This window comes from Alnus glutinosa, chromosome 5, assembly GCF_958979055.1.
Source record: "Alnus glutinosa chromosome 5, dhAlnGlut1.1, whole genome shotgun sequence".
Taxonomy (NCBI): domain Eukaryota; kingdom Viridiplantae; phylum Streptophyta; class Magnoliopsida; order Fagales; family Betulaceae; genus Alnus; species Alnus glutinosa.
The window spans coordinates 14,132,490-14,160,064 of record NC_084890.1 but is presented as its reverse complement, the minus strand read 5'-3'; the positions used below and the strand labels follow the sequence as shown (position 1 = coordinate 14,160,064).

Genomic DNA, 27,575 nt, shown 5'->3' with positions numbered 1-27,575 from the left:
CCCAATAAAAATTGTCTTTTGTTCTTACTGTTGGGAACGTGAAACCTGCAATTTGAAACATGTCAGACAATATAAAATAAGTACTTTAACAGGCTGGCAGGTCCTCTAAACCTCTTTTTTTTTTTTTTTTTTGGACCAACTATTTTTTTTTTCTCTTGCCATGTGTCCTTTGGAAGACAGTCAAGACACAGAGAGCCTTCGCGCGGTTTATCAAACATAGGGGCAAGTAGCGCCTTCCAAAATTTTTTTTTTTACTTCACACGGTTCAAGCCACCTGAAACCTTGAAAACAAGTGAAACAATTTTTATTTTTTTATTTTTATTTTTATTTTTTTCACTTTTCTTCAATAGCTTCTGACGAAAACTTTGAAACATGCTCCCACTTTCTTTGTTTGTGTTTCTTCTACTTTTGACCGGTTACTTTCCTCTTTGACCATCTAAACCAAGGAGTCTTGTAGCTTTATTTTCGTCTTCTTACTCTTCCTCTTTTATTTTCTTCTTCTTCCTCTTTCTGAACCATACATAAGAAATGAAAAATTCTCCCCCATTTCGTTCAGCCAGACTCTCACAATAGAGTTGCTTCTTGAAGACCAAATGATGAGCTGATGGAAGGCAGCTCGACAGGGTGGTTCGGTGGACTGGTGGACTAGCGCGACTGAGGGTGGCCGTTGGCGGCGCAGATCGTCGGAGGACCGGTTGGGGAATGGATTTTGGCCGATCACCGGAGGCCCAGTGGATGGCGCAGAACACCGGCAGCAAAGGTAAAATTTTGGGTGGAGGCAGGGGTTGTGGGTTTTGTGGTGTGGGTACCAACGATGGTGGGTTGATGATGGGGACGCGCGGCAGGGGAAATGGGTTGATTCTGTGGGTGTCACGGCACAGGGTTGGCGGTGGGCTGGGTTGTTCTGGCGTTTCTGAGATGCCGGTGGTGTGGGTGTTGCTGTGACGCTGAATCGGTGGGCAACTGGGTGCTAGATGGGTCATGATTTGTGGGTTGTTTGGCAGTGATAAAAATTCTAGCGTGATGGTGGTGTCTTTTTGTGGAGTAGGCAGCTTGGGTAGCAAAAGTGTTTGGTATTTGGGTATGGACGGTGATCGTGGATTGTGCAATGCGAGTATCAACGGTGATGGTTCAGAATTTTCTGATGGGATTTCTTTTTGAATTTAGGCTTTGGTTTCGTCTTGTTCTTGAACAAAAGAGGTTGTTGATTGGGTGTGGGTGAATGGTGCTGGAGTGGTCACTGGCTATGGGAGTTTTGGCATTGATGGTATCGGGAGTGCCAAAGGATTAGGGCTTTGTGGTTCTGGAATGGTCACTGGTTGTGTTTGGGATTCTGCTGGAGGGGTCGGCGATGTGGTTGACTTAGGATTGTCGGATGGGATTTCCTTTGGGTTTGGAACGGCTGGGATTGCCGTTTTGGGGTGGATAGGGGGTGGTTTATGAACGGCAGTGAGTGCCGGTTTGCTAGAAAAAAGGTAACACTCTATGCACGTGATACCATCATCGAGCCGTGCATTGCAAAGGCGTACCTGCTTCAATACATGCTTTAGGCTTTGTGGCTTTGTTTGATTTTCTGCTTCCTTTGTCTGCTTTGTGGTGGTGGAACCTGGTGTGGTTTGTAGGGAGATGGCCTGTGACGGTACCAGATTGGGTGCAAGGTTTAGGCTTTGGGGCTTTGTGTGATTTTCTGTTTCATGGTGCTGGTTGGTGGTGGTGGAGGGTTTAGCTATGTTCCTCAAAAAGACAGTTTTGTAATCGTAGCTAGATGGTGGTTGGGGGTACTGATCATACCTGTATGAAGTCCAACAATGGTGCCCTCGACTCAAGGCAGATACAAGAATTGGATCATGCAATTGTTGATAGAAAACAATTGCAGATGCTCTGATACCACTTTGATGCATGAGGAATTCAAAACAAACCGAAAATTAAAATAAATCTACGCTAATTCAGAGTCTCACCAAATTAACGAAGATGATAGAACAAACCAGCATCTCACTGGCCTTGGTAGCGTCTCACCACCAAGAAAGAAGAGAGGAGTCACAACTCAAAGAAACAAAGTTGTTTTTCATAATATAATAATCTGTCTTATTACAAGAGAATATTATACTTAAATAAACACTCTAACTCTAACCCTAATGTGACCGACTTTGGGCCAAAGGCCAAGCCCACTTTTAAAATGACAAATAACTTAAACTTAAATGACTAACTGTGGGCTAATCCCATTTTTGAATTACAAACAAAAACTAATAATTTAATTAAACTAAATGACATATTTATTCTTGTCTCGTCCTGCATCAGTCCATTGATTGGGTGATTTTTAATGTAGTCTTTTTAAAGCAAAAATATATCAATAATAAATTATCACTCGCAATAGTACGAATCGTTGTAGGATAAGGCTATAGAGAGGGTGTCGAACCTCAAGGACTAGAAGGGTGTTGTTATCAAGTTTATGAAGATTAAAAATAACTTGAGAAAAGATGGTTGATTTTGTTGTTGACTAAAGTGCATAAAATAAAAGCAAAAGAAAGTTGAAATATAAGAGAGAGAGAGAGAGAGAGAGAGGGAGAGAGTAGAGTATTGATTTCACCGCTATCAACACATTAATGGTAATTATATTTAATCAAAGAAATTCATTCTATGGATGTTATAAATAAACAAGAAAATAACTTATTAAATAATAAGTATAATCCATCTTTGGTTAGCACGGACCGTCCATTTAACCACTAAGATGCAGTACGACCCGTCTTCCCTAGGTATGGATTATCTAATTCTTTAATAGGATACATATAATCAATGAAATAGTATAACTCATCTTCGGTTGGCATGGACCGTCTACTTAAATTACACTAAATTAGAGTGTAGTATGATTCTTCTTCCCTAAGTATCACCTATCTAACCCTCTTGATCATATGTCAATTAAAACCGTTGTATAATCATTATTTCCATAATCACAGAAAATAAGAATGATTTTGAGTTCAATAAAGGTAAAAAGCTTTCTAAGGCAAGAGAAGGATTTCATCAATATTGATTTTAAATTTAAGAACATTTGCATTAAAATATTAAGAACATTATCAAATTGGAGCAATTCTCATAATTATATTACCACCATGCATAAACAGAAATTCTCTAAATTAAGATACAATCAAACCATTGTGCTTGAATAGAGCTACATCAATACCCTACGAAGGGTTTTAGCCACTCATGACGCTGCTGAAATGGCCTCCTGCCATGATTTACTCTTCTTCAAGTCTTCAATAAGTATTTTACTGAATTTTAGCCCTAGGTAGCAATGTGTCTTTCTTTAATGTTTAGAGGCCTATCTATAGGGATTAGGAGAACCCTAGAACCCCTAGAAACCCTAGGAAAGTCAAAAGTCAGTCTCCTAGTCCAAGGAGGAGACTAAAAACCCAATCCAAGGTGGAAAAGGATTGCTGCCGTGTGTTGTACGCACGAGTGCGCTTGAGCCCAAGGGAAGTGAGCATAAGGGAAGTGGGCTTGAGTGTAAGTGCGCTCTAGCTTAAGTAATGATGCCTGCGAGCACAGATGCACTCAAGCCTACCTGGTGGGGCGCTTGAGTGTAGGTGCACTCGAGCCCTTGGTTGGTGTGCTTAATCCCATGGCTGCTAGCATGCTTCCAAAGTGTCCTTTAAGCCCAATTTCCACTGAAATTCTTGTATCTGTCATATAAAACCCTAAAACACGAAAACAAAACAAAATTAAACAAATAACAATGCTAAGGAATTAACATATGCGAGTTAAAAAGCTTGAATGTGCAACATTCGGCGCTTATCACACCCTCAAACTTACATATTTCTAGTCTCTTACTAATACAAAACCGAAAATAAACTGAAAAACAATAAGATAAATCCTTATTTCGTGGGATGTACGATTGCATTTAATTTATCCAACAAGCCTTTTAAACCCCTAAGCATCCCTAGAGGATGAGTGAAGTCTTGTGAGGGTTTAACAAGAATGATACCCACAAACATTATTCCTATCATGTTATTCCCAAGAATGTAGTATCGTAAAAATCATGGTTCTCATTCATTAGCAAACTTAACAAAGCAAACTCCATCTTCACAATTTTAGGGAATTAAAAATCAAGTTACTAACATGGCATTATGAATATCAAAAGATTCAACTAGTGTAAAGTGACCTTAACACATAATCATGAGGTTTCAAAAACTAATCTCAATCATGAATGGTTCAATACTCAAAATTTGCTGGACTCTCCATTGGATAAAACAACCAAGGCATATATATATATGCACGCGTTGCAGTGCTTAGCTCTCTTAAGATTTCTAATTGACCCATGTATCAAGCTTTAAACTAATGAATCCCAAACCAGATGATTTTAGGCATTAGATGTAAGGACACCCAAAGGACTTACTAACTCGAGTCAAAAAGGCTTCAAAGCCAAACTAGACATGCTATCAATTAAAGAAAACGCCCACCTTTTGGCTCGAACACTCAATGCTCAATGAGGCAAGATGTCCGGTTACTTAGTGAAAAATTCAAAGTGATCAATATTATTTTTGACAGTTTATATATATATATATGTGTGTGTGTGTGTGTGCGTGCGTGCGCGAAGGTTATTCCTCCAATAAGTTGTGTAACCGTATCCAAGATATTTACAACAGTTATAACTGATTTCATATTTCATACTTCATACTCCATAGACTATGTGCTAATTTGTTTGTGAGAATCAAATTGAAACATGTAATATCTCATGTTGCCAAAGAAAGTAACAACACTCTAAAATTCTCTAGTCAAGCGACAATGTATTCATCATGTTAAGCTCACCAATGAAATATAAATCAGAATTTCTAATCAACTGCATGTTTAAGAATAACATACGTACCCAGACCCCTAAACTTAAATCACACAGTGTCCTCAATGTGTGGATAGAGAAAATAAAACAATACAAGGAATAAGAGTACCTAAACTGTCACTGTAGTGCAGAAGTAGATGCCCTTGGACATGTTGGGCAGCTGTGCTCGAGCTTAGATGAAGGCGCGCTCGAGTGCATATAGGAACTCTAATATGAAACCAGAAACTATAGAGAGAAAAAAATGTTACAAGATGGGTTGCCTCCCACGAGCGCTAAGTTTAACGTCTTTAGCCAGACAAGCTAGAGAAACAATAAATCAAAAACAATATAGGGGAAGGGTAAGAAAGACTCCTTTAGTCCAAATAGATGGGATCCGTCAAGTTGATGGAATCGGCATCTCCATTCTGTGCAATGCCCTCTTTGTAGGACTGCAATCATTGCCCTTGGTAATTCTGTTTTTTTTACCTTCTTGGACCATTTTGAGAGAGTGTTACCTGAAAGCAGCCGTCGAGATGTTCTTGGTATGGCCAGAGGAGGAACATTGAGTCTGGTAGTAGTGTGAAGTCAAGAATTTGTTTGGCTTGTGTTTTGCCAAGTACCATAGTTTTCCACCGTGATGTGAGTCATATCAGCTTCGAAGGGAGCTTTAGTTAGAATGCAAGAAGGGGACTCTGCAACCAAGTCCTCTATGGAGTCTAGAAAGAGATACTTAGCTTTATCTGGTGGTTGCTGGAAGGTATGGAAGATGTTCAATTTTACCTTCATACTCCTAAACCTAATCTTCATTATTACGGTCAAATAGTTTATGTTTGCATTAGCCATAGTTAAGAAAGGGCGACCGAGGATTACAGGGATCATCTTAATGGGATTGGCCACCGGTTCAGTATCAAGAGTGATGAAGTCGATGGGAAAATAGAAATTGTCAACTCGAATGATAACATCATCGATGATTCCCTGCGGTTTCTTGGTGGATTTATCAACCAATTGCAAGATAATTGATTTGGGCTTCAATTCCCCAAACCGAGCTGTAAATAAACTGAGTAAGGCAATAGATTCACTCCAGCCCCCAAATCAAGGAGGGCTTTATCAATCTTGTGGTCCCCAATAATGCAGGAGATCATGGGAGCACCAGGGTTTTTGAACTTCGGAGGGAGACTATGCTGAAGGATAGAACTGACTTTCTTAGTGAGAAATACCTTCTTTGGAGTGTGGGCCCTTATTTTTTGCTTTTGAGTACATAGATCTTTAAGGAATTTTGCATAAGCAGGCACTTGCTTGATGGCATCAAGGAATGGGAGGTTGATTTTTACCTATTTGAAGACCTCCATCATATCTTGTATTTTCTCTCCATGTTTTTCGAAGTGAGAAGGTACCTTAAGACGTTCTTGGAATGGGGCCTGGGGCTCATATGGTGTCTCAGGAGTGCGTGCAGATGAAGAAGAAGCTTCAGTGTTTACTTGCTTACCTTTTTCCTTTTTCCTTTTATAGATTCTGCATGCAGGATCTTAGTTTGCTCATCCTTCTTTTCTTGCACATGATTGTCAACCCTCTTTCTACTTCGAAATGTGGTGATGGCTAGAGCTTGCTGGTGATGTGAAGTACCTTCTTCTACATGTAGTTTCCATCCAGGTTGGACACCGGCTGACTTAGAAGTTTCCCATCTTCCCTCCTATTGAGGCTATTAGCCATCTGTCCTATCTAAACCTCTAACTTGGCAATAGTTTGAGAGCGAGAGTTCACTATCTAATTCATCTAGCGCACAAGTTGCAACATTTATTCTTGAAAGTCAAAATTCGACCGAGAAGATGGTGCGGCCTGAGATTGCTGTTGTGGAAGCCAGTATGTGGAAGAAGCTTGGTAAGGCTACCTGTTAGATTGAGCTTGATTTTGCATCCCTGGGACTGAGTTGCCTGAAGCTTGAGCCTTCCAAGGAAAGTTTGGATGATTTCTCCACCCTGGGTTATAAGTATTGGAGAACGGATCATTACCTGGACGTGAAAATGTTGCATTAACTTGCTCATGTGAAACATGAGAAAAATTTCCAGCAGTTGGACAATCATGTACGTGATGCATAGTATTGGAATAGAATGAACATGGTTCGTGCTGTGTGTGCATGTGATCAGACTTAGGAGGAAAACTAGCAACCATCAATTGATCTAACTTCCTAGTGACAGCATCAACTACTTGGGTAGCTACATCCGAGGAATGTCCTATTTCAAAAAGACCTTCGGTCTTTGGTGCTTTAGGTACAGGTGCCCTACGTCTAGTGGATGCATGCTAAATAGAATTATTACTCAAGTTTTCAAACAAGATCCATTCTTTATCCTCACTTTTCATCATTAATCTCCCCCCACAAGATGCATCGCTCAAGCGTATTGTCGGTAGGGAAGGGCTCGAGCGCAGGGATGATGTGCTCAATCGCAGACTGCTAGAAAACTTTAGTGTTATGGACCTGAATGAGAAAAACTAAAAAAAAAAAAAAAAAAAAAAAAAAAAAAAAAAAAAAAAAAAAAAAAAACCAAAACCAAAACCAAAATTAGAAACCAAAATTAAGAGTAAAAATAAAGAAAAACAGAAAATAATTAAGCTAGATTTAATCTTTAAAACTTAATAACGCAACCGTTATGCAATCCCCGGCAACGATGCCAAACATTAATGTGGTCTTCTTAAAGCAAAAATATATCAATAATAAATTACCACTCGCAATAGTACGAATGAGACGACCCATTTTTTTTTTTTTTCAAAAACATACATAAATGGATCATCACAGTGGCACGACTACTTGTCGCTCAGCCCATCTACGGTACTCATCCCATAATATGTACCTAGTATTCAGAGTTACATTTAAGCAGCAAAACATTCAAAATTTTAAGAACCATATTATTATTCTTTCAAAGTAGATGTGACTTTTAAAATCAAATAATGATCCATCCCAAATCTAATGGTGACTTTAAAAGCCACGTCAACTTTGGGACGATAAAACTAACATTACCCGAAAAATATATTGCTTGTTTAGTAAACTTTTGAAAATCCCTTTTCGCTTCACAAGTACTAAAAAGTCTTTTCAATATCGGTTAACAAAACAGATTTGTAGGTGTAGCCTCCACCACTAACACACTTTTTAATACTAATTATAAACTCTTCTATAAAACCTCAAACTCAAAATACTTTTCCAAAAATAACTTAATATCGTAATTTTATAGGGTGCAGATTGTTCATGAACATTTTTTTTCATGTGTAGGGACTCTTGAATTCTATGTATCGAAAATAATCAGCTAAAAGAATTGTTGCAGCCGCTGCCTACTGGCAGTCCATCAAGGGCTGCTAGATCATCACCATTGTCATGGCTAGCAGAGGCTACCGCCACTGTGGAGAAACATTTTGATTTTTTTGATTTATTTATTTTTTTTAAATATTCTCAAAATTTTACCAAACAAATTTTCATTTGTTGACCCTACATGCAACTTTTTTTTTTCTTCAAATGTGGCCCCCGCGAAAAATCAATTTTCAACTTTTATTTTTGGGTTAAATGCCTAATTAGTACATGTGGTAAGAGCCAAAATCAAATAGCTATTTGGGTTTCAAAAACTGTCATAAGTGGTACATTTCGTTAATCTAAAGACTGAGATGCACCTTCCATCTAAGTTTTGTCCATTTTTTTCTTTTTTTTCTTTTTTTTTTTTTTAAAAAAAACTTAAAATGAAAAAAAAAATGTTTGGCAAAATAGGGGTAGCTAGCCACCCCAAACTTGCAAAATGGGGTGATCAACATCACTCGCAAGGTCTTTGGGGGTGCCCTGGCCACACTCATTTGGCCCAGTTGTGGTTTCGGCCACCCCCTATGATCGGTCTAGGTGTGACCAAAAAAAAAAAAAAGGAAAAAAAAACACACACACCACACACAGTGTGGTTTCGACCACCCCCTATGATCGGTCTAGGGGTGGCAAAAAAAAAAAAAAAGGAAAAACACACACACAGACACAAGGGTTGGCCAAAGGAATGTGGCCTAACATCACCCATGGCCTTTGGATGTTGTTTGACCACCACAGACAAGTTATATAAAGGTCGTTGAACCACCCCCATGTCCGTTAGGGGTGGTTCGGCTACGCCTAATAGGCCAAAAGAAAAATAAAATAAAATTTTGAGTTGGCCAAATGGGAGTAGCTGAAACCATCCCTAGGCCAAATAGAGGTGGCCGAGCCACCACTAAGGGCCATAGGGGGTGGCTTGACCCCCTTGGCTCGGCCCAACCCCATTTAAGTGAATTGACATAGATATCCGTTAAAAAAATGAACCAAACCTTGACGGAAAGTACATCTTGGTTTTTAGGTTGACGACACGTACCATTTGTAATACTTTTTAAAACCGAGATATGCGTTTGATTTGGACCCTTACCACATGTACTAATTAAGCATTTAACCCTATATTTTTTTCTCAAAACCCAGAGTGATGAACCGTTTACAAAATTTTACCAAATAAACCTTTAGTTATGCCCCGACTGTTTCTCACTTAGAAATTAGTAGATAAAATAAAAAATTTAAACATATCCATTAGTATGAAAAAATATCCCCACCTGTCAGCGAGCCCAGATGACAAAGATAAATTAAAATTAAAAAAAGAAAAAAGAAAAAGAAAAAATGACAAAGCTAAAGATATTTGGACCCGACAAAAAAGAGGGGCTTGACCTTCCGGTTGTGGTTAGGATTTAATCGAGTGGACCCAGGAGGTATCCCGGGGCGAGTATCGGCGAGTATGGTAGATGCAGAATGCGAGTGCGGCTTTGGTTTCTGAAGCCCTAAGCTTGAATCGAAAAGGCAAAAACTTGTTTACTCGCCTTCCTCAAAAACTGCCAGCACCATCTGATGCTCACTGAATTTACTCTTTAATCCTCATTTTAATCCTGTAATTCTCTTAATCCCCTTTCAATTTTTTTTTTTTTTTCCTCAATTCTTAGTCCTAATTATAGCTTATTTATTTTTTATTTTTTCCTAAAAAATTTCTTCTACTCTCTCTCAGTCAGTACTTACTGGCTCTGTTCTTCGGTGATTGTATTTCTTTGTTATATTTATTCGTCGAAGAGTTTTTTTTTTATTGCTAATTAGTTCTGAGAAGTGGGAATCTCACATTTTTCTTTTCTGGGTTGTCTTTGTTCTCTGCTAATTTCAATTCCCATCTTGTTATTCTAGTTACATGTTGATCAGTGTATAGTTCCGTTTGAAAGTTTCCGTTTTTGATTGTTATATGGTCTCCGAGAAGTGGATTCTGGCGTTTTACTTGTCTGGGCATTCTTTGTTGTCTGCTAATTCTAGTATTGCACTTTAATATTCTTGCAGAATTTTTTGTTTGAAAGTTTCAGTCTTGAGGGTTATATGTATCTCTGGAGTGGGTTTTTGGCATTTCATTCTTCTGAGTGTTCTTTGTTCTATTCGAATTAGCACTTGTCATCTTGGTATTGCATTTTCTTGTCGTTTTATTTTTTTTCCTTGAAAACTTTCCAATTTTTTACTGTAAACTGAATATGTGAAATGGTTGTTAGGCATATCATTCTTCCAAGTACTTTTTGTTTGCCGCCATTTCCATTCTTGTAGTTTAGGTATTGCGCATGTGTTCCTTTTTTTTTTTTTTTTTTTTTTTTTTTTTTTATCTGAAACTTTGAATTTTGACTGTTATAGGAATCAGTGAAGTGGGTTTTGCATTTCTTTCTTCTGTTTTTTCTTCTTTACCAGTTTTAACTTGTGATCTTCATATTTCTCCTAACATGATGTTCCAGTTCTGGTTGAAGTAGAACCCAGGTTTTGCATGCCAGTTACATCAATCCATTGTTTTTTGCTTTTGGTTTTAAATCATTTCCAAGTGGCAGAGGCTAGGTCACATAGCCAATGTAGAAACAACCTATTTTAAGCGCTAAGTATCTTCTTTTTAGTAATCTTTTTTTTTTTTTTTTGAAAACTTCTTTACAGTAATCTTGATTCTTGACGAGGGTGTTAGGGATTATTATTATTTTTTCCTAAATATTTTAATTTCTTTGTTCCCTAATTGCGGTGTACTATTACTGCTATTGTACAGATGATAATCACTGAATGTAATTTTCAGCTCGATGTATAATGTTGATCTGGCTCGTAATACTCTTGATGATTTCAGTTGTGATCTCATCCCCCATCTCAGTGATCATCCTAGCTTAGTTTTTAGGTGGATCATATCATATAGAGTTCGACTCTCTGGTGGACTGAAACTTTTAGAACTAGGAGTTGATGGTGGAAGTTGTGAAGATGAAAAGGTTTTGGAAGAAATTGACAAACGCATATCAGCTGGTGTAATGAATTGCATATAATTTCTAAATTACTCAAAAAATTGAATATCTCAAATAGTTTGTTGATTAAATTTGATAAATTTGCAATTCTTGCCATGACAAATAGGTTAGATCTCCTTTCAGATTTCAGAAACTAGAAACTTTTGAAGATTTCTGACACTAGTACACTAACCACCCCTGCTTCTGTCTCTATGTCTTCAATGGGTTGCAGGGTTATATAGTTCATTACGTTCAAGTTGTAAAGAGGATTGTAAGTGTGCTACATGTGATTCTTGTTTAAGAACTATTCTAAAAAATCTGGTTCGTTAACATCTCAAAGAGCATATTTGAACTATTTCTCTCTGTTCACTTTAGGATTGATCTGATTTGTTCTTCTAACTAAATTGTCTTGTGCTGATCAATTGATTATCTTGGAGAAATAGCTAGATATATACTAAATGCTGCACTTGTTAGAGCTGTTTCTTAAACAGGTGAACTTTCCTCGTCTTTTGGGAGGCGGGGTTTTTGGGTCTTTTGTTTTGGTGGTGGTGGGGGGGGGGGGGGGGGGGGGGGGGGGGGGGTTGTAACATTCCCCCAATCCTGTTGAAGACCAAATTTGATCTCAAACCTCCAATGCAAACCCCCGTGTCTCCACCAATCAGCTAGCTGCCAAACAGTATCTTTGAAATATATGTTATCTTCCATGTTAGATGGACACATCAACATACAAAGTTTCTGTGCGTATTACATCACTTGAGATGTGGTAATGCATCTAATCTGCTTGCTATGTTACTACCCTACAGATGTTCTAAGAGAGGAAGAAATTCTTGATTCGGTGTAAGACCCTTATAGTTCTAAATGTGCTTCTTTGTGCAATGATATCTGAATATGCGTTAAAGTATTCATTTTGGACATATGTTGGGCTTAAACTTTGCCCTAGGAAGTAGAAGAAGAAACATCGGACAGTTCTAATTAGGTCCGGGCGTGACTCAACTAAAACATTTTCTCCAAGTTTACCCTAGGTTCATTCAGATGAGGCCTTTCTCTCGTCCGGATGGGGCTCTTTAGTCCAAATATTTTAATCTGTACTCTTTTTAAGCATAATATTGTACTTTGATAATTAGTTTTTGATGAATAAGGACAACAATCGACTATTGTCGTCTTCCTTCTCCTGACTTCTTCTCTCTCCCGTGCTTCTTTTTCTTCTCTCTTACTTCTCTTTTCAGCTTCTCTCTCTTCAAACTTTCTTCTCAATTGCTTGTCCCGCATCAATTTTGGTATCAATGCCAGGTTTGATTGTTTCCCATAGCAATTGAATTGAAACAGATTCCAACGCAAAATGAAGTTTATTTTACCTCTGCACGCTTTCTCATTCTTAGTCTCGATGACATGTTGGACTTGATGGCAGGAGCCACGATCTTTTCCAAGATTGATCCGAACATTGGCTGCTATCAAATTAGAATCCTCCCTGGAGACAAGTAAAAGATTGCCTTCAAGACTAAGGATGGTTTGTATGAATGGTTGGTCATGCCGTTTGGCCTTTCAAACGCTTCGAGTACCTTTAAGAGAGTGATGAACGCAAGTACTAAGATCTTTCATGGGTAACTTCGTGGTTGTCTACTTTGATGACATCCTCATATACAACAAGTCTAAGGAGCAACATTTGGATCATCTCACTCAAATTTGTGCCACCTTGAGAAATGAAAGCTTGTATGCCAATGTTAAGAAGTGCTCCTTCTTCATCAATAGAGTCATCTTCTTAGGGTTCATAGTCTCCTCAGAGGGAATATCTCCTAACCCACAGAAAATTTAGGCGATCGTAGATTGGCTTGAGCCCAAGAATATTCATGACATTTGTAGTTTTCACGAGCTCGCCACCTTTTATCGTTGGTTCATTAAAGGGTTTAGCACCATTATGTCTCCCGTAATAGACTGTATGAAGCGAGGTGAATTTAAGTGGACAAGTGTTGCAACCAAGGCATTTGGGGAGTTTAAAAAGAAAATGATTGAAGCCCCGGCCATGCGACTCCCAGATTTCACGAAAGTATTCGAGGTGGACTGGTGGAGTGCTATGCGTCAGGCATTGCCACCTAGGTGTTTCTACTTTTGTAGACTTTCTTAATTTATTAGTTGTTCCTCCTGTTTAGGGGCTCTCTTGTATACTTCCCGTGTATTAGGGTTGCGCCCCTCTGCGCTTTTTTATTGAATTTTAAATTACTTATCAAAAAAAAAATTTTAGTGAAAAAACTGAAGGAGGCCAAAAAAAAGTATTCAACCTATCACAAAGAGTTTTATGCGGTAGTGCAAGCCTACGCCACTGGTGCCATTATTTGCTACCGCCATGAGTTTGTCCCATGAAGCCTTACGTCACCTCAATTTCTAGAAGAAACCCAATTATAGGCATGGTCGTTGGGTTGAGTTCTTGCAAGCCTAGTCATTTGTTTTGAAGCACAAGTCAGGAGTTGAGAACAAGGTGGCTGATCCACTTAGTCGCCAAGTCACTTTACTCTCCATGATGAGCGTCAAGATTACGGGCTTTGAAAGACTCAAAGAGGATTATGAGTCGTGTCTACATTTTGGAGAGGTATACATAACCCTAGAAGATGGACAATGCCCTAATGCAGTTGACACCTCCAAGATGGATATTTATTCCGAGCCAACAAACTTTGCATCCTACCAACGTCATTGTGAGATTTCTTACTTTGGGAGATTCACGCAGGAGGCCTCTCAGGACACTTTGTTCGTAATATGACTATAGAGGAAGTGGAGCGCCTGTTTTATTGGCCAAGCTTGAAAAGAGATGTTGCCAAATTGATTGGTCTTTGTCGCACATGCCAGTTGGCCAAGCACAGAAAGTAGAACTAGTCCTTTACACTCCTTTCCCTATGCCAAACTGCCCTTGGCAGGATGTGAGTATGGATTTTGTGCTTGGGCTTCTGTGTACTTTAAAGAAGTATGATTCCTATGTGGTAGTGGGCTGCTCTTCCAAGATGGCCCGCTTCATTCTATGTGCCAAGACCTCAAACGCTTCTAAAGTTGCAAAGATTTAGCTCAACGAGATTGTCAAACTATATGGTCTTCCCAAGATCATAGTATCTGATAGGGACGTTCGATTCATGAGTTATTTCTAGAAAACCCTTTGGCACATGGTTGGGAAAAAACTGAAGTTCTCCACTGCCTTCCATCCCTTGACAAATTGTCAAACCATAGTGGTCAATCGTAGTCTAGGAAATTTTTTAAGATGCCTGGCGGGTGACCACAATAGGAACTGGGATTTGATTCTCCCCACAACCCAATTTGCTTACAATAGTTCTGTCAATCGGTCTATAGGCATGAGTCCTTTTGAAGTTGTTCATGGTTATAAACTTAGGAAACCTCTCCTGATTTCTCCACATGGTAGGATTTTTGATTCTGCCGAAGCATTTGCACATGTTCAGGACTTGCATAATGAGACCAGTAAGCAAATTCAAACAAGTAATGCCCATTACAAACTTCAAGCTGATTTACATAGGCGTCACACTGAATTTAACATAGGTGATTATGTCATGGTCCAGATTAGACCTAAACGATTCCCATCTAGATCCGTTCGAAAATTGCAAGCTCATAGTGGTGGGCCATTCAAAAAAAAAAGTGTTGCAAAGGGTCGGACCCAATGCGTATGTCACTGACATCCCACCCAACAATGGTATTAGCTCCACATTTAATGTAAAGGATTGTTGCTTATAGGGGCCAGCCAGGTATTCCAGATGATCCTTTTGAGGGCCCTTTATCTGACTTTCCACTCCACTCCATACCTGATCTCGTCCCATTACCTCTTCCACCAGCAAATAAAGAACATATTGATGCTATTTTGGATGAGCAAGTTGTCTTTACCAGAGATGGTGAAGTTCAGCGTTTCCTAGTTCGTTGGGAAGGATGACCAGTTTCAGGCTGCACATGGATCACAAAGGACACATTGCAGCACCTTGATCTCAATCTATTGGAGTTCTACAAGAGCCGCTAGGAGTTACACTCGACGGGGTCGAGTTTTTCCCACCCGGGATAGTTGATGGGGATCCCAGACGCAAGCCACCGGTCACGTGCATATGGACGTCAACGTTGGAGGATGACCTAGTCTATGACCTTGTGGTTGGGTGATTGAGAGCTAAAGATATTATTATGGGTACTTTTGTTATTTTCCACGTTTTTATAGTTTTTATTAATTATTTTTCAGACTGGTTATGTTATTTTTCTGATTTTGGGCTTTATGTTATTTTAGTGGGTTGTTAGCCCAAGTATCACTAGGGTTAGGGTTGGGGTTTATTCCCTAGTCTATTTAAGCATAATATTGTATTGTGATATTTATTTTTTGATGAATAAAGAAAACGGTCGATTGTTATCATCTTCCTTCTCCTGACTTCTCTCTCTCTCTCTCTCTCATACTTTTTCTTCTTCTCTCTCCTCATCTAAGCTTTTTCTTCTCTCTTCAAACTTTCTTCTCAATTGCTTGTTGTCCTGCATCAATGTTGTTGTGGTTACTGCAAAATTTACTTGTTATATAGGCATCGATTAGTTATATGCATGATATAGTTTTCTTTTTTGGCTGGCCATTGGGGGATTCTACTCTTCTTTCTTGGAGTTATTAGATTTTTGTAATTTAAGATCTTAGCATTTTTTTTTTTGTAAATTTCTTCTTTGCGTATTCCTCGTATGCGTATAGTGAACTCGGGTCATCCTTTCTGATATTTTATTAAAATATTTCCATTACTAATGGAAAAAAAAAAGTGTTTTCTTCATGGTTTATTCTAGGAGTTAATATCTTTCATTTTTAAATATATTGAAACTTTGGGACTTTTTTATTTTTATTTTTTATTTTGCAAAGGAACCTTGCTTAGTGTGGTACGGCTGATACATATTTGGATCATGACTGTTATGCTGTAAGATCAAGGACTTTGTTTAGGTTAACACATCTAGTGATTATTTGCTCTCTTTCTCTCTCTGTGCAAAACTGGAATTAATTTGATATCTGGCAGGGTTCTCTATATTTTTTTAAAATGATTCTGAATGATCGTTGTTCATTCTTTATCCACATGTTGTTTTTGGTTAAAATGCTCTCTTTCTTTTTTGCTAGTAAGTAAGAAGTTTCTATTTTTTTTCTAAAGCTGTACATTTTTAATTTTGTTTGATTTACATTTGAATTATATTAATTCTAGAGCTTTTAGATGGCTTTGTATTATTCGTTAATTTAGTTCTAACAGGTGCTCATTTTCTCTTCACTTCTCAGGTACATATGTGAATAGTTTGATTTCCAAAAGAAAATAGAAATAAGCGTTTCTTTATGGGGATAGATCTTGAGCAGCCTTCTGGAGAATACCATACGGAAGAAAATAGGCGGCCCAATGTGAATGTTAATATGGTGGATGGTGGAGATGAAGGGCATGATAGAGATGGATCGAACATAATTACTCCTAGTGTTGCTGGAAATGATAAGGAAAACACAGGACCAAATGTAAATGGAATAGTATCAGATGGTAGAAACATGGGCCATACTGGAGAAGGAATAAACTTGAATTCTTGCAAAAGCTTAGAGCCTCATGATGGAAGGGAATTCGAATCTAAGGAGGAAGCTTTTTCATTCTATAAAGAATATGCTAAGTCTGTGGGATTTGCTGCTGTAATAAAGGCTAGCCGTCGATCCAGAATATCTGGAAAATTTATTGATGCAAAATTTGCATGTACTAGATATGGAAGCAAGCGTGAACGAAAAACAGATGAAACCATGGAACCTGTTCCAAAGATAGACAGCACAACAAATATTCCTGTAAAAAGAAGACGGGGTAGAATTAATCTATCTTGGACAAAAACAGATTGCAAGGCCTGCATGCATGTTAAGAAAAGGCAAGATGGTAGATGGATTATCTGTAGTTTCATAAAGGAGCATAACCATGAAATTTTTCCAGACCAAGCCTATTATTTTCGGGGTCATAGGAATTTAGATCTAGATGGTAGTAATGTTGATGCCTTGCATGCTATCCACGCAAGAACAAAAAAGATGTATGTTACAATGTCCAGGCAATCTGGTGGCTATAAGAAAGTTGACAAGCAGAAAGCTGGCATCACAAATCAATTAGATTGTGGAAAACACTTGGATTTAGAAGAAGGAGATGCTCAAGTTATGCTTGAACAGTTCACGTATATGCAAGATGAGAATCCTAACTTCTTTTATGCAATAGATCTAAATGAAGAGCAGCGTCTGAGAAATGTTTTCTGGGTCGATGCAAAAGGCAGGCTTGATTATGGCAGTTTTGGCGATGTTGTTTTTTTTGACACCACCCATATCAAGAATGAATACAAATTGCCGTTTGCTCCCTTTATTGGTGTGAACCATCATTTTCAGTTCCTTTCACTTGGATGTGCATTATTGTCTGAAGAGACTAAATCAACATATGTTTGGTTGATGCGGGCTTGGCTTAGAGCAATGGGTGGACGGACTCCTAGAGTGATACTGACTGACCAAGACAAAGCCCTGAAAGAAGCTATTGCAGAGGTCTTTCCTGATTCTCGTCATTGTTTTTGTTTGTGGCATATACTGAGCAAAATTAATGAGAAGCTCAGTTATGTAATAAGGCAACATGAAAATTTTATGACTAAATTTGACAAATGCATTTTTAAGTCTTGGACAAATGAGCAGTTTGAAAGGAGATGGTGGAAGATGGTTGGTAAATTCAATTTAAGAAATGACATATGGTTTCAATCTTTGTATGAAGATCGTGGACGATGGATACCTACATATATGAAAGGCATTTTTTTGGCAGGTATGTCTACAACCCAACGATCAGAAAGCATAAACTGTTTCTTTGACAAATACATGCAAAGGAAAACTACATTGAAGGAGTTCTTAGAACAGTATAAAGCGATTATAAGGGAAAAGTGTGAAGAGGAAGCAAAAGCAGATTTTGAAAGTTGGCATAAACAACCAGGTTTGAAATCTCCATCACCATTTGGGAAACAATTGGCAACCTTGTACACACATGCAGTATTCAAGAAATTCCAGAATGAGGTTTTGGGAGTAGTTGCTTGTCATCCAAGAAAAGAAAGTGAAGATGGAGCAACCAAAACTTTTAGGGTTCAAGATTTTGAAGAGAATCAAGATTTTATTGTGGTGTGGAATGAAACAACATCAGATATATCTTGTTTGTGCCGTTTATTTGAATTCAGTGGTTTCCTTTGTAGGCATGTAATGATTGTTCTGCAAATGTCTGGTGTACACAGCATTCCATCTCAGTATGTATTGAAACGTTGGACAAAGGATGCAAAGAGTAGACAAACAACAAGGGAAGTTTCAGTTGTTGAGTGTAGGGTTCAACGCTACAATGATTTATGTCAACGGGCCTTTAAGTTGGGTGATGAAGCGTCTTTATCCCCAGAGAGTTATAATATTGCGTTGAAGGCACTCGAAGAAGCTTTGAGAAAGTGTGAGAGTGTAAATAACTCAATTCAGAGTGTAATAGAACCAAGCTCACCATCAATTCGTGGTCCTCAAGGAGTTGAAGAAGTGAACCAAAGTAACAGCTCTAGCAAGACAAATAAAAAAAACAGTGCATCCAAAAAACGACAGGTTAGTTGAGTTTTTGGAGGTTATTAATCTAACCTTGAAACTTTATTATGACCTTTTGTAGATGCATTTTTATTTGAGCAGGTCTTGTGTGTAATTTTAGGTACATGTAGAGCCAGAGGTCATATCAATTGGAACCCATGACAACTGGCAACAAATGGTTCGTAATGTTCATTGTTTAGAGTTGCTCATTTTATTCTCTAAAAAATGCAGGTTCTGGTATTATTTTAAAGGGACATCTTGATGTGGTTCTGTACTTGTTGTAGGGACACGCTAATTTACGAGCGCATGTGCTTGATATGTCTTATGAATCGCAAGAGACAATGCAAGACATGGTATGATGTGGTTTAATAGCTACCATTATGCATGCAACAGGAAAACATTCTTGTTTTCTACACTTCTCATTTGAGTATGACTGTTACTTAGCATTTAGGGTTTTTTTTTTCATTTTTTTTTTTTTTTTTTTTTTTTCCATATATCTATTATAGGAACAACTGAACTCAAGGGCTGCTGCCTTTGATGGCTATTTTGGCACTCAACAAATCGTGCAGGGAATGGTAAGATTCTTCGTATTAATACATACCTATTATGATGGAGTTCCACCTGGGAACCATAGTTAATTATTTCCAACAATATGACTTCTTTTACCTATCTTTGCTTCTCGTAGGGACAATTAAACTCAATAGTTCCAAGTCGTGATGAATATTACAGCAACCAACATAACATGCAAGGGCTGGTAATCGATTTTTTGGATATTGTTTTGTTCTGTCTATATAAAAGCAATGCCTAAATTGGGCTCTTTTTTGTTGTTGTTGTTGTAGGGACAACTGAACTCAATTGCACCAATCCATGATGCCCATTACCTAACTCAACAAAGGTTGCATGGGATGGTATGCATTCTATCATGTTAGTTGTAGTTTTGTTGGCTGATCAAGGAAGTCATCTAAAAATATAAATAAAGAGGATAGTTTTTCTGGGGATCCTTGGATTATTTGTATTGTTGATTATCAAAACCCTGCTACTTAATGAAAAAGAGTGTTTCTACTATGTGTTTAACTAATTAATGATCCTCTATTGCATGCAGGGGCAGTTGCATTTCAGACCACAAACTAGTTCGACTTGTTTTGACGTGCAGGATAGTTTGCCAGATATGGTAGTTAACATCATCAGTTGGGATTTTGAGCTTCTTGGTTTCCATGGATTTACTTACAATGGCGATTTTACCCTTCTTGTTGCAGGACCAGCCTAACATGGGACCCTCACAGCTGCACGTCATGGCATCCAAACATATCCATGCAAAACACCTCTCTCGTTAGTAGCTTTCTGACAGGTTGGTGATAATAATTTGTATTATATTATTATTATCTGCTTCTGCTTCGTCTTCTTCTTCTTTCTTTTTTTTTTTTTCTTTTTTTTTTGTTTGTTTGTGTGCGCGCGCGCGCCCCTTGGAGTCTTAAACTTGTCAAACTTTTAATGATAACATCTGTTACTTTCACAGGTGGAGATGAATTATCTCTTGTAGAGTATCAGCCAATGACAAGAAACTTAGGTTTTTTTTTGTTTTTTTTTTTTGTTTTTTTTTCCTGCACTGACATTGGTAGTTATAATGCAGGATGCATTGTCTTTTGTAATTAGAGACGGACAATTCTTAATTATTTATCCGCTTAAAGATATGGGAAAACACCATAACCGATAAACACCGATCGATCTTCTCTCTTTAGCTAGACCTAAAAAAGCATGCGTGAAGTACATGCTATTAAAAAATTATGTACTTCTCACGTGCTAACCGACGTGTCATTTTTAGTCCCTCTACTATATGGGCAGTTCTATCATTTCCCTGTTTTGGTGATGCTGTCATTGTTCTCATATCCACTCAAACAAACTGTAAACCGTGTTTAATTGTTTGCAATTTAAGGGTTTCCTATTTAAACATTTTCGTTTGATTTCCCTTGATTTAACACAACAAACATTCCAAAAAGCTTCCAAAAAGATATTTATGGTTCATGTTTCTTGCTTTCTGTTATTAATCAAGGGATCCAATAGATGAGTAAAATAAGAAAACAATTTGATTTTGGCCAACCTAAAACCTGCACATGAGATAGAGTGAAGACTAATCATAAACGGAGAAACACTGATCTAGATTTTCTCTCTTTAGCTGAACCTTCCATATGGGCAATTTTATCAGGTTTCTATTTGGCTATGAGCTGCCCCAAGCCAAAAGAAAAATAATCCCTCCCCACCCCCTTTTTTTTTTTTTTTAGGTGGGAAAAATGCGTAGAAGATGATGTTGGAGATTGACACTTTCTACCTCGAAGCGATCATAATAGCACCCTACTAGTTGGGGGTATTGAATGAGAAATGAGATTCCTTATAATTTGTTGAGTAAAATTGAGCAGAAAAAACAAAATTTAGAAAAATCAATGCGACTTTAAGGAGTGTATAAACACTTTCTTTAACGTGATGCCGGGTTACAAGCAATTTACCTCCAGGATACAACAAAGTCACCAACTGCAGACAACAATTTTGAAGTTTGTTCTTTAGAGTTTCTCTACAAAGTTGTGTGATTGATTTGAGAAAGTGAGAGAATAATAATAATAAATTCGTAGGAAAGTATATCTATTTATAGATTTTAAATGGCATTTATTGAAAAGTTGTATCTTTTCAACTTGTAGTTGCAAACAGTTACCTATATAAATTATAGAGTTAGTTACATATTACAAACCGCTGCAGTTGGCTTAGTGGTTCAAGGCGCCTCTTCACAAACACCATGGCAATGGTTTGACTCCTCACAACTGTACCCAAGCAGTTATTTTTTAATAACTGTCATAACTGAAGCATGGGCCTCAAGTAGGCCCAACATGGACCTCAAGTAGGACGATCTAAGCCCCCAAGTCCGAGCCCACGTGTATTTAATGGACCAAGCCTGTATGTTAAATGAAAATAAAATGCAAACTTTCATAAATGGAGTTTCGAACTTCTCACCTAGAACACAAAAGAAGAAGCCTATACCACTTAGCCACATCATTAATATGCCACTTCATTAATATAACAATCTAAAAATATTTATAACAATCCCCCACTTAGATTGTAATATTAAATACTCAATCAAATACGGATATCCTTATGCATACAAGAAAGTATCTTTCGATTTAAACTTTCAATTAGTGTAAGCATTTCAAATTTCTAACAAAGTCAATGGTGGCCTAAGCTTAAACCAAGACTTTATATGTTAGAAACAAAAATACCACACACATGATTTTATCCAACTTTAACGAAAAACTCACGAATTTAATTGCACTTATATATGTGCTCCATCCTGGTTTTCATGAACATTTACAAAAGTAAACCTTAAACTTTTGCTAGAAATTATTTCACTTCTTATGTTCATATAGGTGAAGTTCCTTTTACAGTCTCTGTTACTTCAGACATTTAGAGTATTATTGAACTTCATTAAGAATATAACACTCATCCTTCAATTATCGTAACAGCCAGCATTGAACATCCTATAGTGAGTTTTCATGAAAAATAAATTTCAATGCTTTGCAGCCACTTAACTGTAACTTGTTATTACCCTTTAAACCTAAAACTATTTTTTAAAATAGTATTAGGTTGGGTTCCCATTACAGGTGACTTTTTTAAGAAAGGTTTCAAACCCATTCCACTAGATGTACTTTTCACTAAATCTCTCGAGAGTCCCTTAGTAAATGGATCTGCCAAGTTTTTACTTGACCACACATACACAATAGTGATAATGCCATCTATTATCAACTGTTTGACATATTCATGTCTCAAGCTAATATGTCTAGATTTTCCATTATAAACTTTACTATATGCCCTAGGCAAAGTAGCTTCACTATCGCAGTGCAAAGAAATGGCTGGCATCGGTTGTGGCCACAACTTTATATCTAATAACAAATTCCTTAGCCATTCTGCCTCTTTGCCCGCTGCTGCCAAGGCTATAAATTCGGATTCCATTGTGGAATGTGAAATACACGTCTGTTTCTTAGAAGCCCATGAAACCGCTCTACCACCAAGGGTAAATACCCACCCAGACGTAGCCTTATTATCACTCGCACTAGTTATCCAACTAGCATCAGTGTAGCCTTCTAGTACTGATGGAAAATTTGTATAATACAGTCCTAATTCAATTGTTCTTTTAAGGAACCCAAGGACTCTACCAATTGCTTTCCAATGTTCCGTACTAGGATTGTTTGTATATCTAGAAAGTTTGCAAACTGCAAAGGAAATATCTGGCCTAGTACAATTCATTGCATACATCAAGCTACCAATTGCACTAGCATATTCTAACTGAGCAACTGCCCTACCAGAATTCTCACTTAATTTAAATGCAGAATCATATGGTGTACTTGCTTCTTTAATTCTTAAGTGTTGAAATTTAAGAAGCATTTTCTCAATATAATGAGATTGACATAGAGCATAGCCCCCACAAAATTTCTTTACTTTGATACCTAAGATTGTATCAACTTCCTTAAGATCTTTCATTTTGAACTTTGAAGTTAGATACTTCTTAGTTTCAGATATTCCTTCCATATTTGTTCCAAATATCAACAAGTCATCCATATAAAGACAAATAATCATACCATAACAATCAGTGAATTTAGAATAGATACATTTATCAGCATTATTATACTTAAATCCATGAGATAAAATGACAGAGTCAAATTTCTCATGCCATTGTTTTGGTGCTTGCTTTAATCCATACAGTGATTTGATTAGTCTACAAACTTTCCTTTCATTTCCAAACATAACAAACCCTTCAGGTTGTTCCATGTACACCTCTTCTTTTAGATCACCATTTAAAAATGCAGTCTTAACATCCATTTGATGTACATATAAATCGAAAATCGAAGCCAGTGCCATAAGCACTCTAATGGATGTTATTCTAGCCACTGGTGCATAGGTATCAAAATAATCTATCCCTTCCTTTTGTTTAAAACCTTTGGCAACCAATCTAGCCTTAAAAGTTTGAAGAGATCCATCTGTATTGTATTTTCTTCTAAATACCCATTTACAACCTATAGGTTTAGATCCATGAGGTAAATCAACTAAAATCCAAGTATTGTTTGACAATATTGAATCCATTTCATCATTGATTGCCTCTTTCCAAAATGCAACATCTCTAGAAGCCATAGCTTCTTCGTATGTTTTAGGATCTTCTTCTATATTTAATAAAATTGGTATCTTGTTGAGAATAATTTCTCTGTTTCCTTCCAAAAGAAAAATAATAGCCTGAGACGACACAAAATCAGGATCCAAATTCTTTTCTTTCCTAGCTCTTTGACTTCTCCTAGGTTCAATTAAGACCTCATGATTTTTTCTTTTATTTTCTTGAGATGAACTAGGATTTAAGTCTATTTCTGGTACTTGAGTAGGATCTGAAACAGGTTTAGAATCATTATAGAATTTATCTTCACTAAATTCTACATCCTTTGATTCTAATATAATATTAGAATCCAAATTTAAAAGTCTGTAAGCTTTTGAATTTTCAGCATATCCTACAAAAATACTCTTTAAAGCTCTTGGTCCTAATTTTGTTCTTTTTGGGTCTGGAACTCTATAAAAGGCTAAACAGCCCCATACCCTAAGGTATTCCAGATTTGGTTTTCTACCTTTCCATAATTCATATGGTGAAACTTTAAAAACTTTGGAAGGTATTCTATTATGTACATGACATGCTGTAAGCAAAGCTTCTCCCCATAAACTAAAAGATAATTTTGCATTCAAAATCATAGCATTTACCATGTCAACTAGTGTCCTATTTTTTCTTTCTGCCAAACCATTTTGTTGTGGGCTATAGGGTGCACTAGTTTGATGTATAATACCATTCTCTTCGCAATATAAAGTAAATTCAGTTGGAAAGTATTCACCACTTCTATCACTGCGAAGTATCTTAATTTTCTTTTCCTTTTGATTTTCAACAGTAGACTTATAACATTTAAACAAACTAAAGGCCTCATCTTTACTTTTCATTAAATATACATATGTATATCTTGAAAAATCATCAGTGAAAGTAACAAAGTATCTATTGCCTCCTCTAGTTAAAACACCATTAAGTTCACAAACATCAGAATGCACAAGTTCTAATAATTTTGAATTTCTGTTTGTTTTGGGAAAGGCTTCTTTGTCATTTTTGCTTGAATGCAAATTTCACATTTAGCACTATGATTATGATTTTATGAAATCAAACCATGCTTAGACATAAATTTTAAAGATCTAAAATTTAAGTGTGCTAAACGATTATGCCACAAAATTGAAGACTCAATAATATAAGCAAAACCAGAGTTTATATTATTAATACTTAACTTATACATGCCATCACAAGAGTATTCTTTTCCAACAAACACTCATTGTTTGGATAGAATCAGGTTATCAGACTCTATTACAGCCTTGACACCTTTCTTACAAAAAAGATTTGCAGATACAAGATTTTTCCTAATTTCTGGAACATGAAGAACATTTACAAGAATAAGTTTCTTTCCAGATGTAAACTGAAGTTCAACAGTTCCTTTTCCCATAACTTTTGCAGTGTTGGAATTTCCCATTAGCACTTCTTGTCCATCAACAGCTTCTTCATAATTTTTGAATTGAGATTTGTTGTTGCAAACATGAATAGTAGCGCCTGAATCATACCACCAATCAGAAGATTTGGTTGATGCTGCCATGTGTAACTCTGTAATCATGCTAATGTGCATTTCAGAAATCATGGCTATGATTTCAGAAGTCTCCTTTTCAGTTAAATTTGCACTATTGGGAACTTTTGTATCATCCTTCTTTTGCTTCTTCTTGTATCTGCATTCTCGCTTGAGATGTCCCTTCTTTCCGCAATTGTAACAAGTTTTGTTTTTCTTAAACTTGTTATCGTTGCCAGAGTTGTTGCTGAAATTATTAAATTTTCTCTTGTTTCCTCTATGATTATTTTGAAATTTATTTTTCTCACCAACAAAATTCACTTTAGAGCTACTTGGGAAAAATAGGTTCTTATCACGAATTCGAGTTTCCTCTTCAATTCGTAAATGTTTTTGAATTTGCTCTATAGTGAAATCTTCTGTTGTGTGTATAAGTTTCTTTCTATAATCATTCCAATTTGGAGGGAGTTTAGCAATTATGGCCCCAACTTGCAGAGGTTCTGAAACTTCAACCTTAAGGTCCCGAAGTTTATTTACTAGAACTTGCAATTCATGGACTTGGTCCATTACAGAAATATTATCTACCATTGTAAATTCAAAAAACTTCATGATAAGGAATTTATCCGTACCTTGTTTTTCAGTTTTATACTTGAATTCCAAAGCCTCCCAGATTTCTCTTGGTGACTTGATTGAAGTAAATAGGTCGTAGAGACGATCAGAAAGCGTGTTCAGAATGTGTCCTCTGCATACCACTTCATCTTCTTCACGTTTCTTACGTTCTACCTTTCTTTGAGCATCTTCATCAGGCTCAGGTTCTGGAAGTTTTGGCAAATTTGGATCCAAAACGTATGAAATTTTCAACGCCGTGAGCAAGAACATTAACTTATCTTTCCAACGAGTGAAATTTGTTCCATCAAATCTGTCTAATTTCACAAAGTCTTGATTCATCATTTTGAAAGTCGTCATATCAGATTCTGATCCCATTGCGTATTATCACCTTAAAATTGTTGAATAAAATTGAGCGGAAAAAACAAAATTTAGAAAAATCAATGCTACTTTGAGGAGTGTATAAACACTTTCTTTAAGGTGATAATTGCCCTCACTCAAAAGAGTTTGTTGCCGGGTTACAAGCAATTTACCTCCAGGATACAACAAAGTCACCAACTGCAGACAACAATTATGAAGTTTGTTCTTTAAAGTTTCTCTACAAAGTTGTGTAATTGATTTGAGAAAGTGAGAGAAGAATAATAATAAATTCGTAGGAAAGTATATCTATTTATAGATTTTAAATGGCATTTATTGAAAAGTTGTATCCTTTCAAGGCGCCTCAGTTGGCTTAGTGGTTCAAGGCGCCTCTTCACAAACACTATAACATTGGTTCGACTCCTCACAACTGTACCCAAGCCGTTATTTTTTAATAACTGTCATAACTGAAGCATGGGCCGCAAGTAGGCCCAACATGGACCTCAAGTAGGACGATCCAAGCCCCCAAGTCCGAGCCCTCGTGTATTTAATGGACCAGGCCTGTATGTTAAATGAAAATAAAATGCAAACTTTTATAGTAATGGAGTTTCGAACCTCTCACCTAGAACACAAAAGAAGAAGCCTATACCACTTAGCCACATCATTAATATGCCACCTCATTAATATAACAATCTAAAAATATTTATAACATAATTAGGCTACTTGAATTTTATAGAAATTCAGAATAAGTTGTAGGGTTCGTCTATCCTAAGCAGATGGGCTTGACACCCTAAGCTGCCTAGGGCAGGTGGGACTTGTGACCCCCTCTCTTAGACTATTCAAACTTTTATCAAATTCGGACAGTTAATTGTAGATAATCTCCGTCCACCGAAAGGGAGGAGTCTAGACACATTTTGCACACTCTAGGCATCCTCTTGAGCAAGATTGAACATTAGTTTGATGTAAGTCCCACTAACAACATTAGTTTGATGAAGTTCATAAACATTCCTAACATTTACCTCATCCTTGTTCTTTTTCATTTCCTCGGTTCATCTCCACGGCAAAAACTGTAAAACCCTGTTTGTTTGCATCCTCTTTATCTTTGCTAGTGGAGGGTCTTCTAGTACGAGGCGAAAGTCACGTTCAATAGCTTGTCTTTCTCCTTATCTAAAACACATATTGTGCTTTTTGATTAGTTAAAATGCATAACATTATTGGAGATGCTTTTTAAAGTATAAAGAATCCTATTGAA

General features: G+C 37.1%; 2 protein-coding genes across 6 annotated transcripts; one reads left to right on the top strand and one right to left on the bottom strand.

Annotated features, from left to right (window-relative positions):
- The first annotated feature begins 9,529 nt into the window (after positions 1 to 9,529).
- LOC133868321 (protein FAR-RED IMPAIRED RESPONSE 1-like) lies at positions 9,530 to 20,410 on the top strand. Of its 5 annotated transcripts, XR_009900318.1 has the most exons (11): positions 9,530 to 9,732; positions 16,383 to 18,716; positions 18,817 to 18,873; positions 18,980 to 19,048; positions 19,202 to 19,270; positions 19,381 to 19,449; positions 19,535 to 19,603; positions 19,798 to 19,866; positions 19,952 to 20,043; positions 20,212 to 20,269; positions 20,310 to 20,410. XR_009900318.1 is itself a non-coding variant. In XM_062305163.1 (10 exons), the coding sequence occupies exons 2-9, from the start codon at positions 16,437 to 16,439 to the stop codon at positions 20,027 to 20,029; spliced, it is 2,760 nt and encodes a 919-aa protein (XP_062161147.1). In that variant the 5' UTR covers positions 9,530 to 9,732; positions 16,383 to 16,436; the 3' UTR covers positions 20,030 to 20,043; positions 20,212 to 20,410. The 5 variants fall into 5 exon arrangements, 4 of the variants coding, with proteins under 4 accessions (XP_062161147.1, XP_062161150.1, XP_062161149.1 ...); XM_062305163.1 differs by having other exon boundaries at positions 20,212 to 20,410; XM_062305166.1 differs by lacking the exon at positions 9,530 to 9,732 and adding an exon at positions 9,926 to 9,969 and having other exon boundaries at positions 20,212 to 20,410.
- Positions 20,411 to 25,078: 4,668 nt separating this feature from the next.
- Positions 25,079 to 26,344, bottom strand: LOC133869006 (uncharacterized). Its single transcript, XM_062305990.1, has 2 exons — positions 25,685 to 26,344; positions 25,079 to 25,546 (listed from the first exon to the last, which is right to left on the bottom strand). Exons 1-2 carry the CDS (start codon positions 26,342 to 26,344, stop codon positions 25,079 to 25,081), a joined length of 1,128 nt encoding a protein of 375 aa, XP_062161974.1.
- Between the last annotated feature and the right edge of the window lie 1,231 nt (positions 26,345 to 27,575).